The 26,952-nt window shown below is 38.6% G+C and overlaps 2 protein-coding genes across 2 annotated transcripts in view; one reads left to right on the top strand and one right to left on the bottom strand.

Annotated features, from left to right (window-relative positions):
* Positions 1–289: 289 nt before the first annotated feature.
* TIMM17A (translocase of inner mitochondrial membrane 17A) lies at positions 290–10,043 on the bottom strand. Its single transcript, XM_081322384.1, has 6 exons — positions 9,941–10,043; positions 7,382–7,481; positions 4,000–4,063; positions 2,854–2,982; positions 1,557–1,667; positions 290–1,150 (listed from the first exon to the last, which is right to left on the bottom strand). Exons 1-6 carry the CDS (start codon positions 9,964–9,966, stop codon positions 1,080–1,082), a joined length of 501 nt encoding a protein of 166 aa, XP_081178510.1. The 5' UTR covers positions 9,967–10,043; the 3' UTR covers positions 290–1,079.
* A 5,671-nt stretch (positions 10,044–15,714) lies between these two features.
* The window catches only part of LMOD1 (leiomodin 1), a 28,193-nt gene continuing 16,955 nt past the window's right edge, over positions 15,715–26,952 (top strand). The window contains exon 1 of the mRNA XM_081326061.1: positions 15,715–16,218. Coding sequence (XP_081182187.1) covers positions 15,958–16,218 — 261 coding nt within the window. The 5' untranslated portion in view covers positions 15,715–15,957. The remainder of the gene's footprint in view (positions 16,219–26,952) is intronic.

Here is a 26,952-nt window from a genome sequence, read left to right as displayed (position 1 = left end):
GTTGTTTTAGTGTGCATTTAGTTCTGCATATAGCAACTCCAGACCAAGTGTGTCTTTTCTCAACATCATGCTACCATTATGGAGGACAGCCATGCAATCATAGGAAGACATGGCTGCTTTAACAAGTTGCCAACAGATGCTATATGAACATCCCCAGGCATTCTGAAATATATTTTTCCCTTGGTAATGTGAAATGCTGCACATCCGTAACTTTTCCAAACTACTTAACAAATTCATAGAGCATTTTGTCTTGTTAAAGCAATACTTCATTCTCATGTTGAGTCTTAAAACAGGTAATATATTTATATTCTTTGTATAATTGCTTGGGAAAAATAGTAAACTCATTTAAAACAGACAAAAGTTTTAAATACAAGTTTCAGATAAGGCTGATATGAGGGACAATTGTGTTGTTGTGCAGATAGGGTAAGGAACTTTAGACATGCAAATTACACCATCTGATCACAAGCATTTCATCCACTGTTATGTGAACAGCATATAGGACTTATTCTCCAAAGATTAAAAAAGCTCAAGAAAAAAACAGATTTTTTGCCAAAAATAGTCCTTGAATCTTTTGCCAACATAATGCATTATTCTAAATATTCAGTAAAGAACTATTATGATCTGTCTTAATATTTCAATCTCACTATTGAGAGTATATTAACATTATAAAAAAAATTAAAATGAAATTAAATATTTCTTCTTTACTTTGCACCTCTTTCTGATTATCTGGAAGAAAACAATGCAGCTCACTGCAGATATCTGTTACCAGCACATATTCTTCTAATGCATTCCTTAAGTTTTAATATTACATGGTTGTTATATCCCCAGTGATTTGTATTATACTGAAAAAGGCCACTGATCCATATGTTGCTTGATCCTTAAGTTAAGGAATATCTATGGAGTTTGCAGGCATTTCATATTTATTTACAGTGATAGATTCATATTCATTATCTTTTAAATATTGTGAAAAATACAATAACATCTACATGTACACATCCAATGAAAAGTCTTCAAATGAGGCTGCATTTTGCTTCTTCTTTTAAAGGTAAAACTTTAAAATTCAACAGAAACAGAAGAAATCATTGGTACTGCCTATAGTCTCCAAAGGGAGAGGCCTGTAACTGAGATGGGTCATCAGAAAGCTGAGGACCTGTAATAAAAAAAAATAACAATCATTTAACACTCTGCAGTACATTGCTGCACTGAATATGTTTCATTAGGGTCAAGGGAGAAAATGGGAATTCTTAAGGTATGATTGTTCGTGCAATTGGGAAGGCAACCACAGTTCAGAAATTACTGTAATGTGTTAGAACTGGAATTGACAACTCTATGACACCACTATTACACAACTTTTTGATGCCTGTTATGTGAAAGTATTAAAAATTTGCAGATACTTTTAAGTAGCTGCAATATTTTTATTTGAATGCTTTCTATTTATTGCTATCAAAATTACTCCCACAATATTTAATGGAACTTTTAAAAGAAGTAAAATTGTTCCTCAGTAAGAGAATTAAACATCAGGTTTTACAGCACATTAAACTAAGCAATTATCTTACCGTTTGGAAATTGTGCAGATGCAAATCTTGTTAACAGGATACCTGCTCCTTCAATTAAAGCTAGAAGAATTCCTCCCATAGCTGCAGACCCAACCATGGCAATTGGTCCATCTAATAAAAGTTGTTTTTAAAAAAAAGAAAAACAAGATTTAGAATAATTTTAAAAAATCATCCTATAATAATACACCAGATTACATGTTATGTTGGAAATATCAACCATATAGTAGTAATAACTTATTAAATTTCGAAAGTCTTTGGAAAGCGATGAATGGTTCCAGAAAAATAGACATGTGTGTACAATTAAAGATGGACTGCCTTGGGTGGGGGAGAAGCTATACATACCTGCCACCCAGAGAATAAATTTCATGCAACTGTGCCATGATACAAAATCAGCAGGATATTTTGGGTTTGTAAAAACCTTACATTTAACTAAAAGGCAATTTTGGTGGCCATCCATGAAAAAGGACATAGAAAGCTATGTGGGCAGCTGTCAAATTTGCGCGATGGCTAAGAGGCTGCAAGGGAAATCGCCGGGACTGTTACAACCGGTGGCGAACCCCTCAGCCCCATGGAAAGAAATAGCCATGGATTTTATCGTAGAACTACCAGAAAGTAATGGAAACACCATAGTCTGGACTGTCACAGATCTGTTCTCTAAGCAAGTACATTTCATACCTTGCCAAAAAATCCCGACTGCAAAAGCATTAGCGAAACTTTTTGTACAGCATATTTACAGATTGCACGGGGCACCACAACGCATCATATCTGATAGAGGGGTGCAATTTATGTCGGCATTTTGGAAAAAAAGTTTATCCCTTTTAGGAACCACCCAAGGACTGTCATCTAGTCATCATCCTGTGGGTCCTGACAGTCCAGCTCCTAGCGTTGGACAGTTTACAGTTGCTAAACATTTAAAAACAAAAGAACAATACAAAACAAAAAAGACAAAAGAATAAAGATAGCAATAAAATAAACCCAGTGGGGACTAGAAAGGAAGAAAAGGGTCATTCTCTCCAAAAACTTGGTGAAAATGGGAATGTAAAGCTAAAACACTGAAAATACAGTGTAGATTCTTTATAGCAGGAATGTACATCCTGCAGCATAAAGGTCACATATATCACTCCAAAACTTTAGGTGCAACCCCCTCTCCAACCTTTCAGGAAATTCTAATGTAGAAAATTAAGAATAATAAAATATGTACTATAAATGATCATTTTTTATTTTAATTATTGTCAGAAATTTTTAAAAATGTTCATTCTCAATTTGTCATAGGCAGTATCTCTACAATAGTCCTTACTTCTTGAAGCTAAAATGGCCCCTGTTAAAGCACCACTGGTAATAGAATTCCAAGGATCTTCTTTTCCTCTTGCTTTCACCAGGCTACAGTCAATCATGGAGAAGAGACCACCCCAGATAGCAAAGCTACCTATTTGAATGATAAATAATTCAGAACTTATAACCAAAGTTTTAGTGGTCATTTAAAAATTTGGATTCTAGCAAAAGAAGCTAGAGAAATTTTATTTAAGTTCAAAAAGAAACAGAATTTATAGTTATAGGGAAACACAGCAAATATTCAAGAATTTAACACAAAAAGGAAGTATAATTAATGCCCAACAGAGCTCCTTAGGGATATTCCAAAGGGCAAATACATTTGTTTAAAATCTGCATCTCCTTAATTCCTCAAAAAAGTTCACTTAATAAATAAAAGATACTTTTTTTCTTTCTTTCAAGCCATTCTGGACTCCTGGTGATTATATGGACAAGACCATGCATTTTCTGGAAGTTGTTTGCCACTGTTATTCCCCTAGGGCTGAGAATAACTGGCTCAAAAACCACTCACGTGGCTTTTGTGCCTATGACATGTTTAGAACTGAGGCCAAGCTAGCTCACAGTTCATATATTCAATGATAACATTTTACCCTCTTTTGCCCTATTTTAAGATAACTGTTTTGTCCTCGCATTGGAATTGAACACGTATTTTCTCACAAATGAATATACAAGGATTCTTGTTGACAGTACTGATCTATGCTTCTAAATAACTTTATTTCCTTACTTAGAGAGAAAAGAAGAAATCTACTCTCTAGCCAGGCAACAAAAGTTTCTCAAAGTATAAATCTTGAAAGATAACTATCAAATGTTCTTTTCTCCCTGCTTAGGTAGACCGGGTACTTGAAAGAGGTGGTCTCCCTTCTCCACCTAAGAAGGAAATGCTCAAGTAAAAAATATATTGACAAATGTAATATGAGTGTTTTTCCTGATTTAAAAGAAAATAGGCTTTTGTTCCCTTCTTTTCATTGTCAAAAGAACATGGGAGTTAATGGCACAGCTATAGTTCCCCCTTCTTCAGTTATATACTATGCTAAAGATAAGTAAAAGCCATGTCCCCCAAGAATTGTTATCACTTTTCTTTTTAAAACAGAGAAGAAATTACAACAATAATTACCTCCTAGCTGTGGTGCTCTGGTTTTAATAGCCGTCAAACTACCCCACAACCGGTAGTTTACACCCTGGAAAAAGTACAAATACACTATTAGAGCAATACCAAACGTTTTTATTCAATTTACAATCGACAGAGTTTAAGCTATGATCCTGAGACTGATATACTAAGCTAAAATGCTACTCATCACCATCCTATAATTTAAAGTATCAAGAAAGTGATTAAATGGCTCGAGGCTACATTAGGTTGGTTCATTTATATGAAGTCTGGGTGATAAAAGATAAAGTAAAGCTAAAGCTACAAATTAAACTGCCTAAACTAATTTTTCATGGATTAGAATCCAATTTATCAGAGGCACAAAGAACAGACCTGTGAGGTGTATATTATGTATACATATAGCTATGGTGGTTGGACTATTGTAGAGTCAGGTGGCTATACAAATGTGATAAATAAACATAAGAAGGGGTAATAATGAAAAGAAAAATGAGAGACTTGCTTAGAAATGATCAAACAAATTGTTGTACCTCAGTTCTCCAAATTCTTCACTCTGTTTTATACAGTTATACTCTGCTCTCATGTTTCAATTTTAATTGATCATTCTGATTTTGTATTCCCCATTTTGTAGACAAATATATGGTATGCAGACTTTATTGAAATTAGTAAGTGTACTAAAAACTAACTTTAATAGAAAGATTGAGAACCCAATTAAGTTAATAAGTCAAATATTATACTTCATTTATTTTTTGAGGTAAATTATCCAAAGCTACATATTTGTGCATCAGTCTCTAAGATTATCAATTTATTTGAAGGGGAAATTAGAGTCAACTGTTTCAATCAATAGGTGATTATCAGGTGTGAGTGTGGGAAGTCCTGTCTTACTTAAAGCATATAATGTTGGAATTTCACTATTAAAGTCTGATCTTCAGAAAACAGGTATGTGGAAATGTGTCATGGATTGAATAAAGGAGATTTCTGAGGACCTCTGAAAGATAGTTGTTGATGCTCACCAGTTTGGAAAATGTTACAAAACTATTTCCAAAGACTTTGGACTCCACTAGTCCATTTTCAGGCAGATTATGTATAAAGTGAGGCAATTCAACACCACTGTTACCTCCCCAGGAGTGATCAACCAAGATCAGCCCAAAAACAAGGCATGACATACTCTTAGGAAATGTTGACTGACACCATCAAGAAATCACTGTCCATGGCACTGTTGCAAGGAGAAAGACACCTCTCAAAAAAGAACACTGTTGCCCAACAAGAGATCATGTGGATAAATCATAAGATCTTTGTGAAATGTGGCAGCCTTATCATGGTTTGGGCCAGCTTTGCTGCCTTTGACCTAGGGTGTTGATGAAACTATGAATTCCAAATTTACTCACAAATCCTGTAAGAAAATGTCAGGGTATCTGTGAAATGAAGTTCAAGAGAAAATAGGTCGGGCAGCAAGACAATGTCTCAAAACAGACAAGTCACACAATCAAAAAATAATTAAAGCAGAAGAAACTTAATGTTTTGTAATAGCCAAGTCAAAGTCCTGACCTTAATCCTAGAGAATTGTTGTGGAAGGACCTAAAAGCTGGCAGCTTCTGCAAGGAAATCCAACACCCCTAAGTTGAAGCTGCTCTGCAAAGAGGAATGAGCTAAATTTCCTCCAAGCCGATGTGCAGGACTGAATCAGTATTATTGCAAACATTTAGTTGCAGTTATTGCTGCCCAAGGGAGTGGGAGGAGCACACCAGTTACTTAAAGCCAGGTTCATCTAGTTTTGCCATACAAATGTGTAGCTTTGGATCATTTTCCTCAATAAATAAATGAACAAGTATAAAGATTTTGATTCATTTGTTTCATTGGATTCTCATTATCTGGTTTTAGGACATGTGTGGAAAATTGAGATCATATTTATGGAGACACAGTGAAACTACAGAAGAGTTCACAAACTTTTAAGCACTACTGTGTGTATGGGTCCACTGGAGTGATAGCAACATGAGTGTTGAAAGCATCTGGATTAGGAGGACAGGGCAAACTAGCAAAAGGGGTATCTTACGAAGAGTCACTTACAGACTACCCATCCAGTCAGAAGTAGATGAAGATATTTAAAGCAGGTAACAGAAGCCTCAAAAGTGGTTATGGTAAGAGATTTTAGCTGTTAAAATACTTGTGGACTAATTTTGTCAAAACAAAAAATGGCTGATAAATCTTTGATTTGCATTGATCATAATGTTATTTTTTACTTGGTAAAAACGGTCAAACAGCTCATGGATTTTAGAAATAACCTGTTTTAATAAACTAAAAGAAATAAGGAAGATACCATAGGAAGGAGACCTTAAAGGCAAAGATGTTGATGGTTTTTCAAACAGAAATTAAGGATTTAAATCATAAACAGTATCAGTGAGAAGGCAAACTAGATTAAAAGGAGCCAATGTGGTTAAATAGGCAGCTCACAAAGAGGCTGATACTAAAGAACGATGCTCATTCGAAATTGGAACGAAGTGTTAATGATCAAGGAAGTTTACAAAACTTCAGCTTAGAAATATAACAATAAGATCAGGAAGGCAAAAATGGAAAATGAGCTAAGGCTACCAAGAGAAGCAAAATCTAGCAGGATGGGCTTCCTCAATTCTGTTAATAGTAAGAGAAAGACTAAAGTCTCAGTGGCTTCACTGCTTAACACACAGGGAGAAATCTTAACCAATGATCAAGAAGAAGCAGAGGAACTCCTATTTTACCTTTGTCTTTACATCCAAAGGAAATAGTGATCTGAATAGCATAAGCTGGGAATGAACATAGCAAAAGAAGATGCTTATAGGTTAGGACCTTGATGAAATAAACTATACAACATGGAATGAACTAGCTGAAGAGCTATTGGGACCTATTTGCCAAGGCACTGAAGCTGAGATACTGAAGGGATTGGCACAGAATGATTGATGGATATAATTGGTAGTTTTTGTTTTAATTATATTGTGGTTTTGATTCTTGCTTGCTGCCCAAAGTTTTTTCTGTAGATGAATGGCTATATGCGCTTGTTTGTTTAATAAATAAAAATAAACATACTGTAAATTCTCCATCTCTGGAGAATTTTTTCTCCAGTTTTTAAGAAGAGGCTGAGCAGCCACCTCTGAAGTATGGGTTAATTGTTTTTCCTGCACAGTGCAGGGAGTTGAATTACATGATACTTGTGGATCCTTCCCCAATTATATGATTTTATGAGAATAGGCATTTTTTAAAAATGTGCTACATATTGTATATTTAAATATAACATATATAATTTTATATATTCTAAAATATAAGAAATTATTTGCACGGAATTCATTATTTCAAAAACTCTATATTTAAACATTTCAGAAAAAGTAATCAAACCTTGTCTCTAGAAATTATTTTAACTCACCACTGGAGAATTTCTGAATCCTTTGACGGCTTGAAAGATGCCTCCACCGATGGCTCCCATTGTGAAAGCACCACCACAATCATCCACTATTCTCCAGGGGCTAAAAATATAAATATAGATAAATCACAGCAAATAATTCCTCAGATACTTCAGCTTCAATGCATTATGTCTATTACCTTGCTAACAAATGCACATCCCAAAAATATCAAAACAAAAACAAACAGACAAATACAGTACCGTATTTTCTGGCGTATGAGACGACTGGGGGTATAAGACGACCCCCAACTTTTGAGATGATTTTCATGGGTTAAAGTCTTATACGCCGGAAAATACGGGTAAGTCAGGGCTGCTTCTCAATTAGGTGAAGGGTTATCAAGAGCTTTTGGCCTCGAGATCAGCTTTGCTCTGCCTCACCTAAACCTCGTCTCCTCTCGCGTTGGCGCCCCCTTCTACTTCAGCCACACACGCTGGGTGTTTCAGCCAGGAGCGACGAGCATTGTGGCCCAACACTTCGGGAAGGCACCAGGTCTGAAAGAAGGCGGTTCTTTCCGTAGGTTAGTTAATGAAAAGGGCGGCGGAGGGCGGGTGGTGGTGGTGAAAGAAATGGGCTCAGCCCTGCGCCGCAAGTTTGAGATTCCCTCAAAGAAAGCCCCGAGTTTCCAAGTAACTAGAAACCAGAAGGAGCCCTGCGTGGCACTGAGATCGAGAAGCCCGTTTACCCTCCCCTGCATTTTGCTGTGCTTTTCTAAAGTTTTCCAAGAAAATGCAAACTTGGGGTTTTTCCTCCTTTCACTTGCATACCGTAAGTTATCGCTGGAGTATACAGAAAGGGGAAAAAGAAATAAAGGGGAAAACCCCCGCACATATTATAATATTTATTTTTCAAAAGGCCGCCTTCTACTTCAGGGCGGAGGGGCGACCCCGGGTTGCTGAAGCCCCAGCGCCAGCTTTCCGCTGCGGTCTGCCTGTCGCAATTCCCGAGCTGTGCCTTCCCGGGCGGGTGTTGCTGTAGGTCTGGCCACAGCACCACGCCGTGAAGCCGAACTCCCAGGGTCGGGTGAAGCTCAGCTCCGCGCGAACATGTCAGGTCAGCCTCCGCCTGGCTTCCCGTGCTCCCTTGAGCTCTCGTGCTCGCCGAGCGCTGGTGGCTCAGCACGCGCTTGACTCCCGCTCCCTTCAAAAAAAAAAAAAAAAGGGGGTCTGCTGCCCTAGGACGCCGGTAAGCTGGAGCCTCAGCCTCGGTTGGGCTGGTCGGTTTATTTATGAGGAGGCCGTCTTTCGCCATTCTCAAGCGCTGGATTTGTCCGTTTCTACTAACGTCTCTGCTCCCGAGGATTTACTATTTTCCGGCGTATAAGGCGACTGGGCGTATAAGACGACCCCCAACTTTTGAGAAGATTTTCATGTGTTAAAAAGTCATCTTATATGCTAGAAAATACGGTATATGTTTCAAGGTTATTTTTCATTGTGGACACTGCTACAATCTTGAGACTAGGTAACAAAACCTCGCAACCTTGTCAGAAAAAGGAAATCAACACAGAAATCATCTGAAAGGCCTAGAATTGTTGCTTAAAAAAAGAAAATAAGATTATCATGCTTTATCAAATAACATCTATGGTATAAAAGGACACATGTGTTTGATTGAACTTCTCTACCGCATGGATATTTGGGGAAAACTCCAGGAGACGGTGAAAAATAGGGGAGCCTGGTGAACTATGTCGTTTGAGTCAGAAAGAGATGGACACCACTTAGCGACTGCACAATAATCACCACACTGATAAAGATGATGCACTAAAGGAACATTGTGGTACCTGCACTATAACAGCGCTGAGGGGAGAACATTGCAACATATCCTAATACAGGTCCACTGATATTTTTGGTTTATCATTGTATGATGACAGGAAACCACATGTCTCCAATTAAACATTCTGGTATCAGCAAGCAGGCTGTATTATAATTAACAGCAGGGATGGGGATACCCTCTACTGTACATAAGGTGCTGAGTTACGATTTACAAGGCCCCTTGGTTAGCTGCTGGGAATTGATCAAGAGTTCTGCATTATCAGGTTGGTTAGCTGCTGGGAACTGGACAGTAATTCTGCAGCATCTGAAGACCACAGACTCTCCTGTTTGCCAAACCGGCAAGGAATATCTCAGGGCAGGTGCCGTCTAACCAAGCCTCCGAGGCGCAGCCACTTCATTCCCACGTGCCTTCTCTTGTCGCTTCCCAGTCAAAGGGCGCCGGGTTCCGGCCACCCTAAATGAAGCGCAGACGACGGTGCCTCTTGCCGATCCCTTGCCGATCCAACTGTCAAAGGAGCCGCGCCGGCTGCAAGACGTCCCGCCCCGAGCATGCCCCGAGTCCCCTTGCCCTCTACGAGGAAGGAACAGCTGACTCGCCCAATCCACATCCCCAAGGTGACCGGCCGCACGCCGCGGCAGGAGAAAGGACAACGGCGCGGGTCCCGAGGCGGCCCCATTAAGGACGGAGCCGGCTGTCGCTCGAGAGATTAAAACAGGCAGGGAGAGGCCGGAGCCACAGCCACGGCTATCGCTTACCAAGGCTCCCGCGCGTATTCCTCCATCTTCGTCCCGGTTTCCACACAGCCGCGTGACGCTCAGAGCCCAGACGCTTGCCGGCTTGTGAATCAAGCGGCTTTCGGGCCACGGCGACGCGAGGCGCAGCCATTGGCTGCCAGTCCTGAAGGGGCCGGGTCAACTCACGAGGCCCAGTTCCGGAGCTGAGCGGCCCGAGAGATTGAGGCGCCGCCCCCACCTTCCGCCCTCCGGTTGCATCAGGGACGCCAGGCCGAAGGAAAATTCTGGAGGAAAATTGGTTTGATCTCCGTGCTATAAAGAGGTGGGGGGGGGAAATCCACCAAACGTGGAGTTTTCTAGCGTCACGGGTTGTTGTTAGTTGCGAAGTCGTGTCCGACCCATCGCGACCCTATGGACAACGTACCTCCAGGCCTTCCTGTCCTCTACCATCTTCTGGAGTCCATCTAGGCTCACGCCTACTGCTTCAGTGACTCCATCCAGCCACCTCATTCTCTGTCGTCCCTTTCTTCTATTGCCCTCAACCTTTCCCAGCATGAGGCTCTTCTCCAGTGAGTCCTTCCTTCTCATTAGGTGGACAAAGTATTTGAGTTTCAACTTCAGGATCTGGCCTTCTAAAGAGCAGTCAGGGTTGATCTCCTCTAGGACTGACCGGTTTGATCGCCTTGCAGTCCAAGGGACTCGCAGGAGTCTTCTCCAGCACCATAGTTCAAAGGCCTCAATTCTTTGGCGCTCAGCCTTTCTTATGGTCCAGCTTTCACTGCCATACATTGCAACTGGGAAGACCATAGCCTTGACTATACGCACTTTTGTTGACAGGGTGATGTCTCTGCCTTTTAGTGTGCTGTCTAGATTTGCCATGGCTTTCCTCCCCAGGAGCAAGCGTCTTTTAATTTCTTGGCTACAGTCCCCATCTGCAGTGATCTTGGAGCCCAGGAAAATAAAATCTGTCACTATCTCCATTTCTTCCCCATCTATTTGCCAGGAATTGAGAGGGCCGGATGCCATGATCTTGGTTTTCTTAATGTTTAGTTTCAACCCAAGTTTTGCACTCTCCTTCTTCACTCGCAACAAGAGGCTCTTTAGTTCCTCTTCACGGGTAGGAAAGCAAAAGAATAACTCACCGTTAAATGATCAGCGTTGATCGATTTACGGTAGTATATTCGATGGATACTTTAAATTTTGACGACGGACATGCTGAGGATAAAACAAAGTAACAACAAGTCAAGGTAGAGTACTTTTATCGGGAGTCTAAATGACAACTCCCTACTGTTTCCGGACTGTGTGGCTCACGTGTGAAGGGGTGAAGTGACTTTGCTGTACAGTACTGGATATCTAGGCAAACTCCGGGAGACGGTGGAAAATAAGGGAGCCCGGCGTACTGTGGTCCTTTGAGTCACGAAGAGACGGACACTACTTAGCGACTACGTAACCTCCCACCACACTGATAAAGATGTTGCACTAAAGCAGGGGTAGGCAACCTTGGCTCTTTTATGACTCGTGGATTTCAACTCCCAGAATTCCTGAGTGCTGACTCAGGAATTCTGGGAGTTGAAATCCACGAGTCATAAAAGAGCCAAGGTTGCCTATCCCCTGCGCTAAAGGAACACTGGTATGTCTGCACTGTAACACAGTGTTTCCCAACCTTAGGAACTTGAAGATGCGTGGACTTCAACTCCCAGAATTCCCCAGCCAGCATAGCTGGCTGGGGAATTCTGGGAGTTGAAGTCCACGCATCTTCAAGTTCCTAAGGTTGGGAAACGCTGCTGTAACAGTACAGTGTGCTTAACAAAGAGTGTAAGATGGAAAAAATCATAAAGCTGCAAATTCTTCCTCCTGTCTCTTTCTGCCCCTTGGCCACCCTTTCCCCTATATCCCTCTGCTGTCCTGATCCCTGTCTCTTTGTACATGTGAATTGGACCAGCCCACGACTACTACAAAACCCAAATATGGCCATGTTTCCATTGCCCAGATAGCATTTTAATCCCATCACAAGGAGAATAATGCAAAACTCACGGAAAGCTCATCTAGAAAGCAAGAGGCAAGAAATGTACAGTACAGTAATGACATTTGAAGGGCAGTCTCCATGTTGGAGAAAGATCCTAGGAGGCATTCAGTGATTGGATCTTTTATGACTGAATAGGACTATCCTTTGCATGCCAAAACAAGGCCTGAACAGCGGAGAACCAGGAAAAGAGCTTTCCTCCTGAGCATGGATGTGTGCAAAATTTTCTACCTATGTCACGAAGGATTTATTTTGGAGATCATGTATATCAAATGAATCAAGACTATCGTAGAACAGGGAAGTCAAACTCGCAACGTCATGTGACATGTCACAACGTATCGTGACTTTTTTTCTATTGCCGGCAATGGGGTGGCCGTGGTTTTGACACACGCTGCCCATGGGTCGGCAGTTTGACACACCTGTTGTAGAAGGAGAGCCAAGGTAGTGTATGATGGCAAAAAAACTAAGAGTAGCATCTGTTCTGGCAGTGCCTCTTATTAACAAATTTCATTAAGGTTTAAATGGAGTGAGGTAGGGAGAAAGGGAAAGTACAGGTAGTCCTCAACTTACGACCACAAGTGAGCCCAAAATTTCTGTTGCTAAGTGAGCCATTTGTTAAATAAGTTTTGCCTCATTTTATGACCTTTCTTGCCACAGTTGTTAAGTGAATCACTGCTGTTGTTAAGTTAGTAACATGGCTGTTAAGTGAATCTAGCTTGTCAGAAGCTTGCAAAAGGGGATCACCTGACCTCAGGACACTGCAGCCATCATAAATATGAATCAGTTGTCAAGCATCTGAATTTTGATCACATGACCATGGGAATGTTCAACGGTTATAAGTGTGAAAACTGGTCATAACTCACTTTTTTCAGTGCCATTGTAACTTTGGATGGTCACTAAATGAACTGTTGTAAGTCGAGGACCACCTAAGCCTGGTTATGCAGATTGTATATTAGATGGATTGCATCTACCTTATTATTTAACAATTTCCTCCTCCTCACTCCAATATAAATCTTACATCAATCAAGCCACTTCATGGATCTGATGTAGTAAGCTGCAGCTTAAGAAGATCTGTGCCATTTAATAAAAAGAAAAGAAAAATTGCTACTGGACTGATGTTTTTGTCAAGAAAAGATACAAACTGTATTGCCACATTTCCTTGTTAGCATTGTATTGAACAAGCCCAAAATACTGAACCTAAAAGCAAAGTAACAACACTTATCAAATATCTATCTAGTTCAACAAAGTAGAGGACTAAAGGCCAGTGAGGCTTTTATTTACAGTAACACGTTGAAGTTGAAGTATTGCACTACATTTGCATCATATAATAACATCTTTACATGTTGTGTAATAATAGTGACTGTCAGTAGATGGAGTGCATTGTTTGTAAAAATTAGGTTTAGGAAAGGTCTGAGGGAGATGGGAGAAAAACCGAGGTAAAAAAGAATGTATTTTGACTTTGCTTTGGTAATTATTAGCTTGTACTAAAATTCACAAGGCCTGATAATGTGCAATTTGAAAAAAACATTTTAAATAGTGTAAATATACATTAATACAGTGATAATTTGATATGTTCATTCAATATTGTTTCTTAATGACATAATCCAGTTTTGATTACATAAGCAGCATTTTTGGAATTACATTTTTCTATTTTGACATCAGTCTATTATTTCTTTCTTTTTTTTTATTGAAAAGTTTTAGAGTACATTTTATCTTTAACAATCCCCCCCTCCCCCCACCCCTACCTATCCCTCCCTGCCCCTCCCCCCCATTTCCCCCTCCCCCCCCCGACTTCCCAGAGCTAAGTACAAGGTATAAAAACAAAGAACAATCATAAACATCCATATGCTAACAACAATAAACTCTTAAATCTATCGCTCTCTAGCTCATATAAGATAACTACAAGCAATATTAATATTACATATAAAAAGAAAGAAAAAAGAAAAAAGAAAGGAAGACTAGTCTATTATTTCTTTCAAATATCATTAAGATATACTGTAATAAATTATGATGCAAATTATGATGCAAACCATCTGTCAGAATCCATTTATATCACATTCATAAATGTATGTTTAAAACATTATCCCCCCCATATGGATTCTGCCATCTCCCGAGGAAGGAGGAGCATATGTGGATTCAGCCTGCCTTAGGTTATTTCAAAGACCAAGGAAACCTTTTGAACTGGGGGGGGGTCAAAAGGGAGGGTTAGAGAAGAAGGTATCTGGCTTGTGTTTTCTTTTAATTCTGGAGAGGAAGAAGGCAATAACCATAAAGATTCGAAGTTCCTTTTTTCCCCCCACGAAAGGGATGACATGAAGTAGAAGGATGGGGGCTGACCAAATGGGGTTGAGGGAAGGGGGGTTGAACCGGGTACCCTTTATAAAATTTCAATTTGTAAAACAATACTAAGTCCTGTCTTGTATTCCCACAACCAAGCATGTCCTAGTAAAGATTCCTTTCGGACTAGAACTGACTCCAAGAGTTTTTGTCTTCCTAAGACGTGGTTTGGGGTGGGTCCTGACACCATCCATCCCCAAGCATCTCCTACATGCTATTGGCAAGCTCAACTTGAAGTTGGACATATCTGGAAAACACTAATCTGAATAAAAAACATAATGCAAATATCAAACGATGAAGCAAGTATTAGTTTTACAGCATCATTTCTAGATTTGACCTTCCAACATGAATACTGGTTGTTACAAAGCAGGCAAAAGAAGATGGAGATGAGTTGAAGAAAAAGCAGAAGTATGAACCCTCCATATTCTTTGGATAATAAAAGATATGAAATATTTGGTCAGAATTTCCCACCTGGAAGGCTCATGAATGGAGTACTTGTTCAATACCTTGGTAGAATACCATTTTGTGAAATTAAATTTAAATTAATTTAAAACCTGTCAATTTTCAATAATACTACTGTAGCATTTAGTGAGCTTTTGAAATAAAACCTGAGGAAGAAAAACTTTCCAGTAATAGTTCCAGAACTACTCAGAAACTACCATTCCTACTGTCCCTATATGTTGCTAGCAATGTAACATATTCAGAGGACACTTCAGAGAAGGACTGAAAAATCTACACTGTTTTTACTGAAAATCTCCCAGATTAAAATGGAAGATGCATCCTATTGTACTCAGCTCTCCACTTCCTAGCAACTGTAGATAGGCAATCCAACTCTGCAAATGTATTCCAAAGAAAATCTGATGGGCTTTCTATCTAACTTTAAACTACATGTTGATGAGGGTTGGGGCCTTGTTTAATGACTTATACATTGAAAGCGTGCTGTACCACAATAAGAACTATAATTTTCTATCATTTGTGTGAGATTCAAAAGAAATATCAAATTCAAAACTCATGTAATTTTAGTAGATAAGTAGAAGATATGCTGCTTTCAACAACTGAATATTTTATTAAATTAAGAAAGCTTCAGGCATATTCTGATTTCACATACTGTATTAGTATTAAGAGAAGTGAAATAAGATACTGCATGCCAACAAGGAAATGCATTTGTTTGTAGATGTGTGAGCAGTTGATATACATACTTAAAGATTTTGTTTTCATTTCTGCATCCATGCAGCCAGCCAGCAGCTTAGTGAATTTTGTTTTGCTTTTCTTTTTAGAAAATATGCAAGTTTCTCTTCTTTTTTCATTGCCTTGAAAAACCTAAAAGTTCAAGACTAAATTTGGTCATGCAGCACTTCAAGATTCCCTGGAATGTCCTCAAGTTTCAAACTCCTCTGATAGATATCAGCTCCACCTCTTGTCTTGTATGATTGGCTTTGCTCTGCTTGGCTAAACTGTTGTTACTTTTCATTGGCCAGTTTCTCTACATCTGCATAGTCATTATAATCCAAGCTGTAAAAGGCGTTTGGTTTCTTACATATAACATTTCAACATCTCTACAGTACCAGAAAAAAGAACTTGGTTTTGCAGAAATCCCAACTTTTTTTAAGCTTCCTTTTTAATATATACACAAATACGTATAGATACACATATAACAGTGTACGTGCAACCTGCCAAGATGTCTAAAGTAGCAAAATACCGACGGCAAGTCAGTGAAGATCCAGATATTGACAACTTACTATCCACTTTGTCTCCAGAGGAGATGGAAGAGCTAGAAAAAGAGCTAGATTCATCTGATACAGATGGGAGCATTCCGGTAGGCCTCGAGCAGAGAGATAAAACTGACAAGCAATTGAGTGGCAAGTGCAATCGAGAGGAAACACTCAGCTACTCTGAAAAGGAGAGAAAGAAATTTATTCCAAAGGAAGAGTCAACGGATGTAAGTTGCTCTTTGGGAAAGGTGTGCTGGTATAAGGGGAGGTGGAGTAATGCTAGCTGTAAACTATGGCTGGAATTATAGTTTGCTGAATTAAAGCACCACATTTGGGGGCGGGGTTGCGGTGTGAAAACGGACTCAGAAAGTCAAAAGGAAAAGATTGCTTTTCCATAGTAAGATGCAACCTATATCCTGTTTTTCATAAACTTGATCAGTGCAATCAAGTTTACTGAGCTGCATTAAGATATATATTTATTGCTTTTCGTAGTCACAAATATTTTCCTAAAGTTTTACCGAATAAAACAGTGAATGGATTTACACTTCCTACGAAATCATATTTGTTTCATCCTGTTTGTTTACTGAGTCAATCACAATGATTAAGTTCATTTACTATGTAAAGTCAAAATGATACTACGTTATTAACATGAGTAAATGCTGTCACAGAGCATTTTTTTGGTTTCTTGAAGTTGGAGATAATTGTCTCATGTAGGGAAGTGAAAGTTGTTCCCTGTTAGGTTGGGCTGAAGCCCCAAAACTGTTTCTGTTCTAGCTTTCTAATATTGGGAGTCCAGTCTTAATGCTTCTGTGCCTGTGCCAGTAATATCTGAGAACTTGGTTGCTGCAAGAGATAAGATGGAGAAAGTCACCCCACAATTGCAGAATTTATGAAAGTCATCATTTTCTTTAATGATGAATTGTTGTACAAGCTTGAGTAGTTTTGTACCACAATGGTAAACCTTAAAGTATGATTTGAAAACCACAAAACTAGGTTCATATGTCACTCTAGGTCAGAATCAAACAAATCATTGGTGGCATGAGTTAACCCAATGATTAGGATTTGTTAAGGCATGGTTTATAGTTTAGCATCTTGGGCATGCTAAATGTCCAAATATCTATTCTGACATTTAATAAACTATTATTAAGCAAATCCACCCACTATTTTATTCTCTTTGTCTTTTACAGCAGCTAACATCAAAACACTACAAGGGATGTGTTTACATAGTATGCAAAGCCAAAATGTGTTTTAATTGTTTGAGGTTTAGCATTTCATTTGAATCCCATTGTTTAAAAAAACTATAGGGTAGAGTGATAATACCATTCCCAATCCTTCTGAAGTCTAGAAAAAAGTGAGATAAGTACCCATGTGATTCTACAATATGTTTATTATAGAATTATGGTTTACTAAATAGCTTGCATTTTCAGACCACCTGAAAATAAGCTTCCACATGGTCTGGGTTCAATACCAAAAGACAAATTCATTTTAGAGTAGTGTTTTGTTCAAGCCCAGTCTATATGTCATGCCACCTGACAAAGAATGATATATGTCATGCCACCTGACAAAGAATGATGGGAGGTAAGCTCTATACTATATTTATAAATGTACCAAACCATATTTTGTTTACCTATGATAACTACATAAATTACAGTTGACTAAATTCTTTCAAAACAGTCACCATACAGTAGCTTATTAACCACACATTTTTGACCTAGCCTTTTACGTAAACCCAGGCTTTGTGTTATGTTCCTTGAGAGGTGAGGCTAGATCAGAGGACTTTGTCTTGCCTGCAGCAACCACACTTGCTTACCAGCAATAAGTATAAATGTAGATGGGGAGGAGCTGAATCTACCCAGTACTAAGAGATCCCATGGGGAAACAAGAACCTTAACTTGCAACAAATGTCCATAAGCATAATGAAGCAGAGGCTTCAGGTGCTGGATTAGGAACACAAGTCCAAATGGAACAAGCTAAAAAAATATATCTAAGGACAGCTTACGTTTTTTGCTTGAAGCACAGAATATGTTGTCAATGTATATATTCTGAGCCACAAACTTGCCAACCAAGTGTTAAATCTAACATAGTTTGAATTCATCCCACATGTTAATGAAAACTTTAAAAACTGGGATAATTTCATAGCCATGGTTTGTTAAACCATTAGTTAGTGCATTGGTTGAACATAATGTTTATATATATTCTTTCTTCCTTCAAACTGACCACAAGCTTAACAAGTTAGCCCCAACAGGACAGGCTCATCTTTTAATTTCAAGGAATGGCCAGCAAGCTGCCAGGTTTGGAGAATGAACCTTCACTTTCAACTAATTGATATTGCTTAGCCTCTGGCACCTGAAATGTCTGGTTTTGATCACTCCCCAAATTTGTACATTTAATCCCTGAAAATATTATTGCAGTTCTTGAATATCTTTTTCATGTTTTCTCTTTCCCTCGTACGTATATATTTAGGCAGTCTCTGCGTTACACGCTGAGCCACAAATTAGCCTCATTTTAAATGTTGTACAATCTCCTCTGGTGTGCCTAGTGCTATTTGAAATCAGATTAACTGAATAAATCATGTTTGAGTTAACCAAGGGAAAACATATAATGAGAATACAACAATAGATGCATACACCAAATGATGAAAAAGAAATGGGCTGTATACTTTGGCTCAGATATAGATGCCTAGACCTGCAAAGTTCTACCAGCTTGTCTTGCAAGTGGGTGAGTGGATGCAGCTGTCACCAAGTAAAATTTGGCAGAGGGATAGGAAGAATAACTTCTTTGCAGATGGTATGGGGATTTTTTCCCCTTAAACATGATACAAGGAATACAATTTGGTTGACTTCTTCCAAAAGCATATTAAAATCTCAGCATTTATCAGAAATACAGTATGTAAAAATGTTTTCCCTTTATTTCTCTAAAATCTACTAGAATGTTAACATGTTTTGGAAAGCATATCTATCTCCTTACAGTTCTATTTTACTTTGATGTATTGCCATGTTTGCATAATATGCTAAGTTACCATACTTGGTGAAAGGGATCACGCCTTCTTCCAGTTTCACTACACCCATCTTCCCATTCCCACAGCTCTTTAACCAAAAACAGAGGCTTACCGATGATTTGGTATATTACACAAATGTAAAGTAACACTAGTTAGCAGGAACTGGGAAGATAATTTCAAATTCAGTTCTTGCTAACAACCTGTCTCAACTCAAATGTTTATGGGAGGGGGGAACTTAAAAAATATGCATGCCAGTTTATTTTGTTTTGCTGGCTGATTGGAAAGAGGGTTAGGACAATAATAACAGACATTATGGTATTTCAGCAGAATGATCTTTCTTGAAGATCATTTTTTCTGTCTCATCCTAGAGATCATCAGGAAGCATCTTGAACTTGAAAGTTGGTGAAAACAAAAGGAAACAAGCAGGAAGCAAAGTAGACCATGCACTTGCCCTTCAGAACTTGTAATTTGCTAAGCTGAACTGGAGCTATGTATGTTATGTGTTACGTATGACATGTATATAGCTAGCAAGTGGCTTGATTTTGCCATTTCAGGAAGCAGTGGTAATAATATGTTCTTTAAGCTTTTAGTATCCAGAGGTTAGTGAATTATCTTTGCTTTGGTGAGTCACAAGCTCTTTGATTCTTGCATAGGAAATACCTCCAGAAAGCTTTAGACTTGCATAGATTTATGGCATGTTTCTCTTTATTTCAATCTTATCTAGCCTGATGACTGGGCATTAAGGATTTGGTGCCCCCAATACTTCTAGGGGGCACCAACTTGGACTAGACTGCTTTATTTGTTGGTGAACAGCTATTCTCTGTGTAGATTAAAGGACACAGGAGTAAATTTTTGCAAATTAGGAATCAAAGGCTCTACATGGGTTTATTAATGGAGTTCATAATTGCATGTTTTAAATATTGCTATAATAAGAAATAAGTAATTTTAGAAAAAATAAAATATGCAATGCTTTCCTCATAGATAATTTGAATGCGATGGAGGATTTACATTTCTCTCACAACATAAAACCTTTTCTCTGGAGCAGGACTTTTTAATTACTATGCAAGTACACAAGTACTTCAATCTTAATGAAAGATTTAGACATTGTGGCCAAGAATTAGCTTCCACTTAATGGCTGAAGCACTGTAGAACCCTTTGACAAATTGAGAAAATGGACATCTGTGAAATCTATTGACTAACAGATCCAAATAAATTACCTCATGTCACTTATTTTGTTTTTTACATTATATAGGGAAGGATATCCAGAGTCAGAGTATAACAAAATATATAGCTTTCTCAAGCTAAGATAAACACAGATCTCTTCTAACACGTTAAAACACTGTTCAGCATCAGGCCTTTTTGAGTGAGGATTGCTATCTTACTCTGAAGTTCTGTTCTGTAATGCTGAACTGTGGGAAACAAAGCTAGTTGGCCAGTGGTCAAACTCTCTACTGTTGTAAATCTGCTCTTTTAGATCATCTTACAGTAAATTGATATTGCTGAGCTGACTTTCTTCTTTTTCTGTCTCTAGGGAGAAAGAGAAAAAAAATATCCTGTTTATTCCTTTTCTTTTCCTTGGGCTTGTTAGTAGCAGATGGATTAACACATCTGAAAGCAGCAGTAGGAAGGCTAGAAGGGCCAAGTTTGTTATGACACCACATAGTTCTTCACCATATGGGGAGAACAAATCACTTGATCCTAGACGTTCTCTACATTCTTCCATAAGGAAAGACTGATGGCTTTTCATTCTCGTGGTTCATTATGTCGTTCCAGAATGCACAATGCAATTGAAACTGTTAAGAGAATTGACATTCTATATAAGTAACTTTATTTGTTTGTCGCCTTGTTTTCAGGAATTCAACACAGCATACACTGTAGTCTGCCCTCGTATTTTTTTCCTATGACAACCACCCTGTAAAATAGATTGGGCTGAGAAAAAGGTGACTGGCCCCAAAACCGCCCACACCCAGCTTCTGTGCTAAGTGTGGACTAGAATCTAAATCTTTCCAGTACCAATCCAACCCTTAACCGCTATTAATACACTAGCTCCCATTTTATAATAATTTTCTCAAGGCTGAGAGCATTTCTATAAGATGCTACCAATTTGCTTACATAAGCAATCATCTGACATCTGTGCAGATATTGTGCTTAAATGTAACCTCTTACTGCTGCAGTTACAAGACTTTGTGCAAATAGAGAATTTCTAAGCTGCAATTGTCTCGGCAGAAGCAGCAGCACTGCAATGCAATGCTGGTTTTAAATGACTAGTCCAAATAGGTCTTTGGAGGGGACATCTGGCATACTTCATCTTCCTGCTCTTGCCAGCTTGCCAGGAACAGAAAGCCAGATGCAAAACCTGTAGCTTAGTAACATTTATTATATTTGATTTTTTGGAAGTGGAAGGGGTTTAATTTTCAGCATGAAACTGAATGTAGAGTATTCTGTTGCTGGCCTACAGATTGGCACAGGGTGGTTAAGACATCTCAGCCAGAAAATTCAGTTATAGATTCTGTATGGACGTAATGGTAACAGGGGTAACAGCATCCTGATCACTTTAATATTTCATACAAATTTGTCAATTTGTTTCATTTCGAATAAGAAGTTAGTAAGCTTAGTGAAGAAAAGGCTGGTCTTCTGAATGTGCTCTAAAATCAGTCCTGAGTGGTATGAACCTGATCAAGACTGAAACTTTAATGACATTTTTTTATTCTCTGCAGTTATATGCTATTGCTTACACAGATATACACCAGTTATAAAGAAGCAGAAATAATACCTGAGACAGTTTTATTAGCACTTGATTATTTGAGCTGCTATCATGGTAATCTGAAGTCTTGACCATATTAACTAGATTTTATTGCCTTAAGGGAATGCAATCTTGTGATCAGATTCAGAGCCATGTGGATTATTTTGCATACACTAGGTAATTAGTGTAGAAAAATAGTACTAGAAATATGTAAGATAAATGTTGATACTGTACCAAGTTACACTTTAATAACAGCAAGGAAAGCAGTTTAAGATGAGATTCAACATGCATGTAGCTATCTTCTAAACTGTAGCACAGCCACTTATTTTTAATTCATGTTAATTTCTCTTTATTCCAAATAATTTGATTCCTTTGCCGACAGTCAACCCTATGTCTATCCTACAAAAGCTAGGCTGTAAAAGTGGGATTATATAAATTAGCGGAGGCATAACAGATCTATCAACAGTTAATAGTCATGATATTTATAAATGGCATTGCCAGGTTCAGAGACATTATATCTCTGAATAGCAGTTGCTGGAAATAAGGAATTGAGTGCCTGACCATTAAGCCTCTATAGCACAACCAACACAAGCTATGAAAAAAGATAACACTAACACACATTAAAAACATCTCAGAAAAACAACAAACTACTACGAGCACACAGCATCACCATAGCACACAAACTAACTAAACCTCTAAATTAAACCAAAGACCCAGTAGCCAAAGAAAAAACAGGAGTCATCTACAAAATACATAATAAAAGACTGTAATCAGGTGGGTTGAACTGAAAGACAATATCTAGATCATAATGAGCTCTACAGCTGAAAAAGTGGGTGACTTCTTGTATCTCCTGGACAACATACATTTACCAAGTAACATCCCTACTGGTTTCTAATACGTCTCAATGCATTTTCACTTAATATTGACAGCTTTTTCAGTACAAGCAATTAGCTGTCAAAGTAGAAGATAAAGCAGATTCTACAGATTGGAGTAGGCATATATTTTTGTTCCTTATTTCAAGTAATCCCTGTTGGATTTATGGCCAGCTTAATTTGTCTAAGCTTAAAATTTTAGTTATCAATTGGTTCAAACCATAAAACCTCTGGAGCATATATGGTCACGAATCTGATGAACCTTGTACTGTTCAGAGAAAAAAAAAGGTTCTAACCTGAATCTCAAAACTCAAGTTATATTTAAAAGTATTCTAACCAGATAGCATGTCACCTTTTTCTCTGAATGTTAAGATAACCATAGGTGCCTAGTAAGCTTTCTATAAACAACCCAAAATAGACATGAGTGTCCCTATGATACTTTCACACTCAAGGAGCCAAAAAAAATCAGCTCAGAAGGCATTAGTTAACCTTTATTTTCTGTTCCTACCAAAAGGTCAAAACCCAGTTTCAGGCGAGCATCATTCTGTAATTGTGGGAAATTGCCAGCCTATACAAAAAGCCATAACTGCAAATAAACCTCATACCAAACTACATATTTCTGTTATTTGCATATAACAAAACCCCAGTGGCTGTTTCTTGGGGACATCTGTGGCAACTGAAAGAACAAAACATTCATACTGGTGATTACCTATAAAGCCCTAAATGGCATGGGTCAGGATTACTTACGGGATCACTGCTGCCGGCATCAGCTTCCCTTCGTTCTGTGCGCTCCCACAGAGAGGGCCTCCTCAGGGTGCCGCCGGTCAGAGAGTGCCGGCTGGCGGCCCCCAAGGGGAGAGCATTCTCTGTGGGCACGCCAGCCCTTTGGAATCAATTACCGGTTGGGCGGATGGCTCCTGACTTTCGCTCTTTCTGCCGTGATCTGAAAACTTACCTATTTGAACAAGCCGGCCTGGTCTAATGGGTTTGGGGTATTTTAATTAGTAATTTTTAATTATTTATTGTAATGGGCTAGTTTTATTTAATCTTATTTTTAACTTTTGTATATTGTATTTTTATTGTATTTTTATTGCCCTGTACACCGCCCTGAGTCCTTCGGGAGAAGGGCGGTATAGAAATTAAATTAATAATAATAATAAATTAATAATAATAAATAATACTTTCCCATCCAACTGCTTTTCCCTTTCCCTGCACCCTAGATTCCAAATACATATAGTCATTCAGTTGATATTCAGCATGACTCAGTTATTAAAGTCTTAATCTATTATATAAATGAAGAACATGGTTTGTATGCACGGTAACCCATACTTAATGAAACTATGGTTTACTATTAATGCAATTATCTGGATTTGCACAAATATACTGAACCACAAATTAGCCAACCACATTTTAGTCTAGTGCATTGGTTGCTAATGCCATCAGTAGAGCCATTTCACCATGTTTCTACAAGCACACCTCCATGCTGCAATTCAGGCAGTAGAATAAAACGCTGCATTCTTATTCTGCCCTGTACTTGAATTCCTATTCGTTGAGATGTCAAAGTGCCAGCCAGAACACCATATGGTCAAAGAGAAGGCAGGCTGTGAATTACATGTAGGGAGGCAAATAATTGTCTCTCTCTTGCCTTTTTTTATCCTTTCCAGATGAGCTCTCATAAGTATTTCTAAGAATGCTATCCAAATTTGTCCATGGTAATACTATGCTTTGGGGTCATCAGTAGTACTGTGAGATGTGGACATCATTTTTTTTCTGTCTTCCATGTAACTATTTAATGGACTAGCTTAAAATAATGTTTGGAGAAAGAAAGACCAAGACTTGCATAAAGTAGAACTGTACTGTATGGCTATTCTTCATCTCCCTCCTTATCAAGCATGTAGTAAATCCACTCATCAGTTTTAAGGAACATGTCCTCATGATGTCAAGTCTGTCTTATCCCCAGCCTGCTATGGAGACATCTTAGAATTATTTTTAGTTCCAGTATGAAAATGGTATTCTTCAGATACAAAACTTGCCATAGGACTAAGAATTCCTTGGTCTCAAGTCTAGGGATTATATAATCAGGGCCAGAGATCTATCCATCTCTTATTGACCCCCTAAAGTCTGCTAAGATCATGGCCTCTCTCTCTTCAGGTTGCTCTATATGCATTTTCTCTTGAATGACTACAGCTCCACTGAGCTTCAGGGCAGGTAGTTTTTTCATTGGTGGGAACTCTGACTTCACCCTGTTCTTGCCTTAGCATGGTTCTCTAGGTTAACTATTGGGGTGTGAGGATAATTGAAGGTCAGTTTCACATTGCTTTTGAAGGATTGAAGGCTGGAAGCAGTAACAACATGGAAGTACCTTTAAATTGCATAGCTCTTGAATCTTTTAAAGTCTCTGTGACAAAGGCAAACCAGATCATCATTTCAGAAGTGCACATATGTAGATTTAAAAGGGACATGGGAAAAAGTCTAAGTTGGCTCTAAAGAGTCCTGACAAATCAGTACACCACAGTACTGCAGTTAAGGAAATCCAGAGTCCTTTAAACTTGGGGGTAGAGGGCTGGGAGATACAACAATGCAGTCCAGGAATAGTAAGTAATAGATATTGTGCCAGATGGATCCACTCTTCTAACTGCATTCTGCAGTTCAGAAGAATTGATATTGCTCACTGCTGCTTTCTAGCTATTGATGTAGAGGTGGAAATTGAGGGAGTAGTTCTCTCTCAAAAAAAATACTTGATTAGAAGCCAAGGAATGCTGAGTATCATTTGGAAAGAAAAAAATGAGGAAGATGATGGATGAAATTATGCATTTTGGAGGAGTGCATAGCTGGATAGGTATGTTCCCATGCAGGAGCATCCCTTTTTCAAAGATATGAATATACCTGGACAATTTGTTGGGGGTCTCACTTGAATGTACTCATTTTTTCTTATAATAAAAAGGGGGAGCCAGAATTGCCTTAAAGTTGGATCTAGAACACAGGTGTCAAACTCGTCACATCACGTGACATGTTGTGACGTATCACGACATTTTTTGCATTGCTGGAGCTGGGGCGGGCATGGTCTCCATATGATGCAACCAGCCCATGGGCCGGCAGTTTGACACCCCTGATCTAGAACATTAATTTTAAAAATCACGATACCAAAGAATGAACTAAATCCTTTTTTAGGTATGTAGATCAGAGGAGTCAGGAAAAGGTTTCTTTTGACTTCCACAACTTCTTATACTCTCATGTTGAACAGCCTCAGTGGCATCTCTGACTCTTGATGAACTGGCAGACAAAGTTAATTTGCTGTTGCCAACGTTACATTGTGTCTGACCAAAAAGTCCAAAGACATGAGTCAACTGCAGCCTGGGAATTGCCTTGGTCTGGTAAAAAGGGCGATAAAAGGAAGCTTCACAAAGAAAATGTAGAACTAAGGAGTCTGAACTGCTAGCAAAAACATATTGATCTGAAATCTGCTATTAGTCAAAAGTTAAAGTTGCCTTCAAGTCAGGTTTGACCCTTGATTTTCTTCGCAGTGATAGGAAAGTGGTTTGCCGTTCTTTTTTTTTCAAATTTTTTATTTGTTTTTATTTTTCTGTCTATTCTACAGCTCAGGGATTTTGGTTTAATTAGTTCTAGATGCCTTTATATCCCCTGTAGCAACTCTGGGTTTCAAGTCCAAAGCCCTATTCTATCACAGTTCATGTGCAGATGGAACAAAAATTGCAAGTTTTGCTGAACATATTATTTTTGTGTGTAAATGCAACAAATTGTATGTAAATGCAACATACTTAAATGTACACTTTGCATGTTATTACAGTGAATCATAAAAGGTATTTATTGAAGATAAGAAACAAGATAGCTGCTAGATGTTGCACATATAGTATCCCCAAAGTGCTTGTGGGGCATGTCTTTTCCACATGGTATTGGATCCAGGATTCTGCATACTATATTTCCTGATCACAGCATCTGAATGATTTACAGGATGTAACTGAGTATCATTCAACATTTTATGACATGTTGACACCTTTCAGTTGAAAGAAGTAGACAGCAGTATGTAGAAAGCTGACACTACATGTATAACCTTTTTGCATTTGGTACTAGCTGATCTATTATCAGAGCATATAGCAATAGCAATAGCATTTAGGCTTATATACCGCCCCATAGCGTTTTACAGCGCTCTCTGGGCGGTTTACAATGTAAGTATTATTTGCATATTGCCCCCAACAATGTGGGTCCTCGTTTTACCAACCTCAGAAGGATGGAAGGATGAATCAACCTGGAGCCCTGTCAGGATCAAAGCCAGACTGTGGGCAGAGTTTGCCTGCAATACTGCACTTTAACCACTGCACCACCAGGG

This window comes from Vipera berus, assembly GCF_964194415.1.
Source record: "Vipera berus genome assembly, chromosome: 3".
Classification (NCBI taxonomy): Eukaryota; Metazoa; Chordata; class Lepidosauria; order Squamata; family Viperidae; genus Vipera; species Vipera berus.
The sequence above is the reverse complement of the archived record's forward strand: the minus strand, read 5'-3'. Positions and strand labels throughout refer to the sequence as shown.

What these genes read in the sequence shown, in the direction of transcription:
- TIMM17A (XM_081322384.1), bottom strand. Translation starts at nt 9,966, where the DNA reads ATGGAGGAATACGCGCGGGAGCCTTG. An exon ending in GATTCAGAAATTCTCCAGTG is followed by an intron (nt 4,064 to 7,381) that starts GTGAGTTAAAAT and finishes TACTTTTTCCAG; the next exon opens with GGTGTAAACTACCGGTTGTG. An exon ending in GGCCATTTTAGCTTCAAGAA is followed by an intron (nt 1,668 to 2,853) that starts GTAAGGACTATT and finishes AACTTTTATTAG; the next exon opens with ATGGACCAATTGCCATGGTT.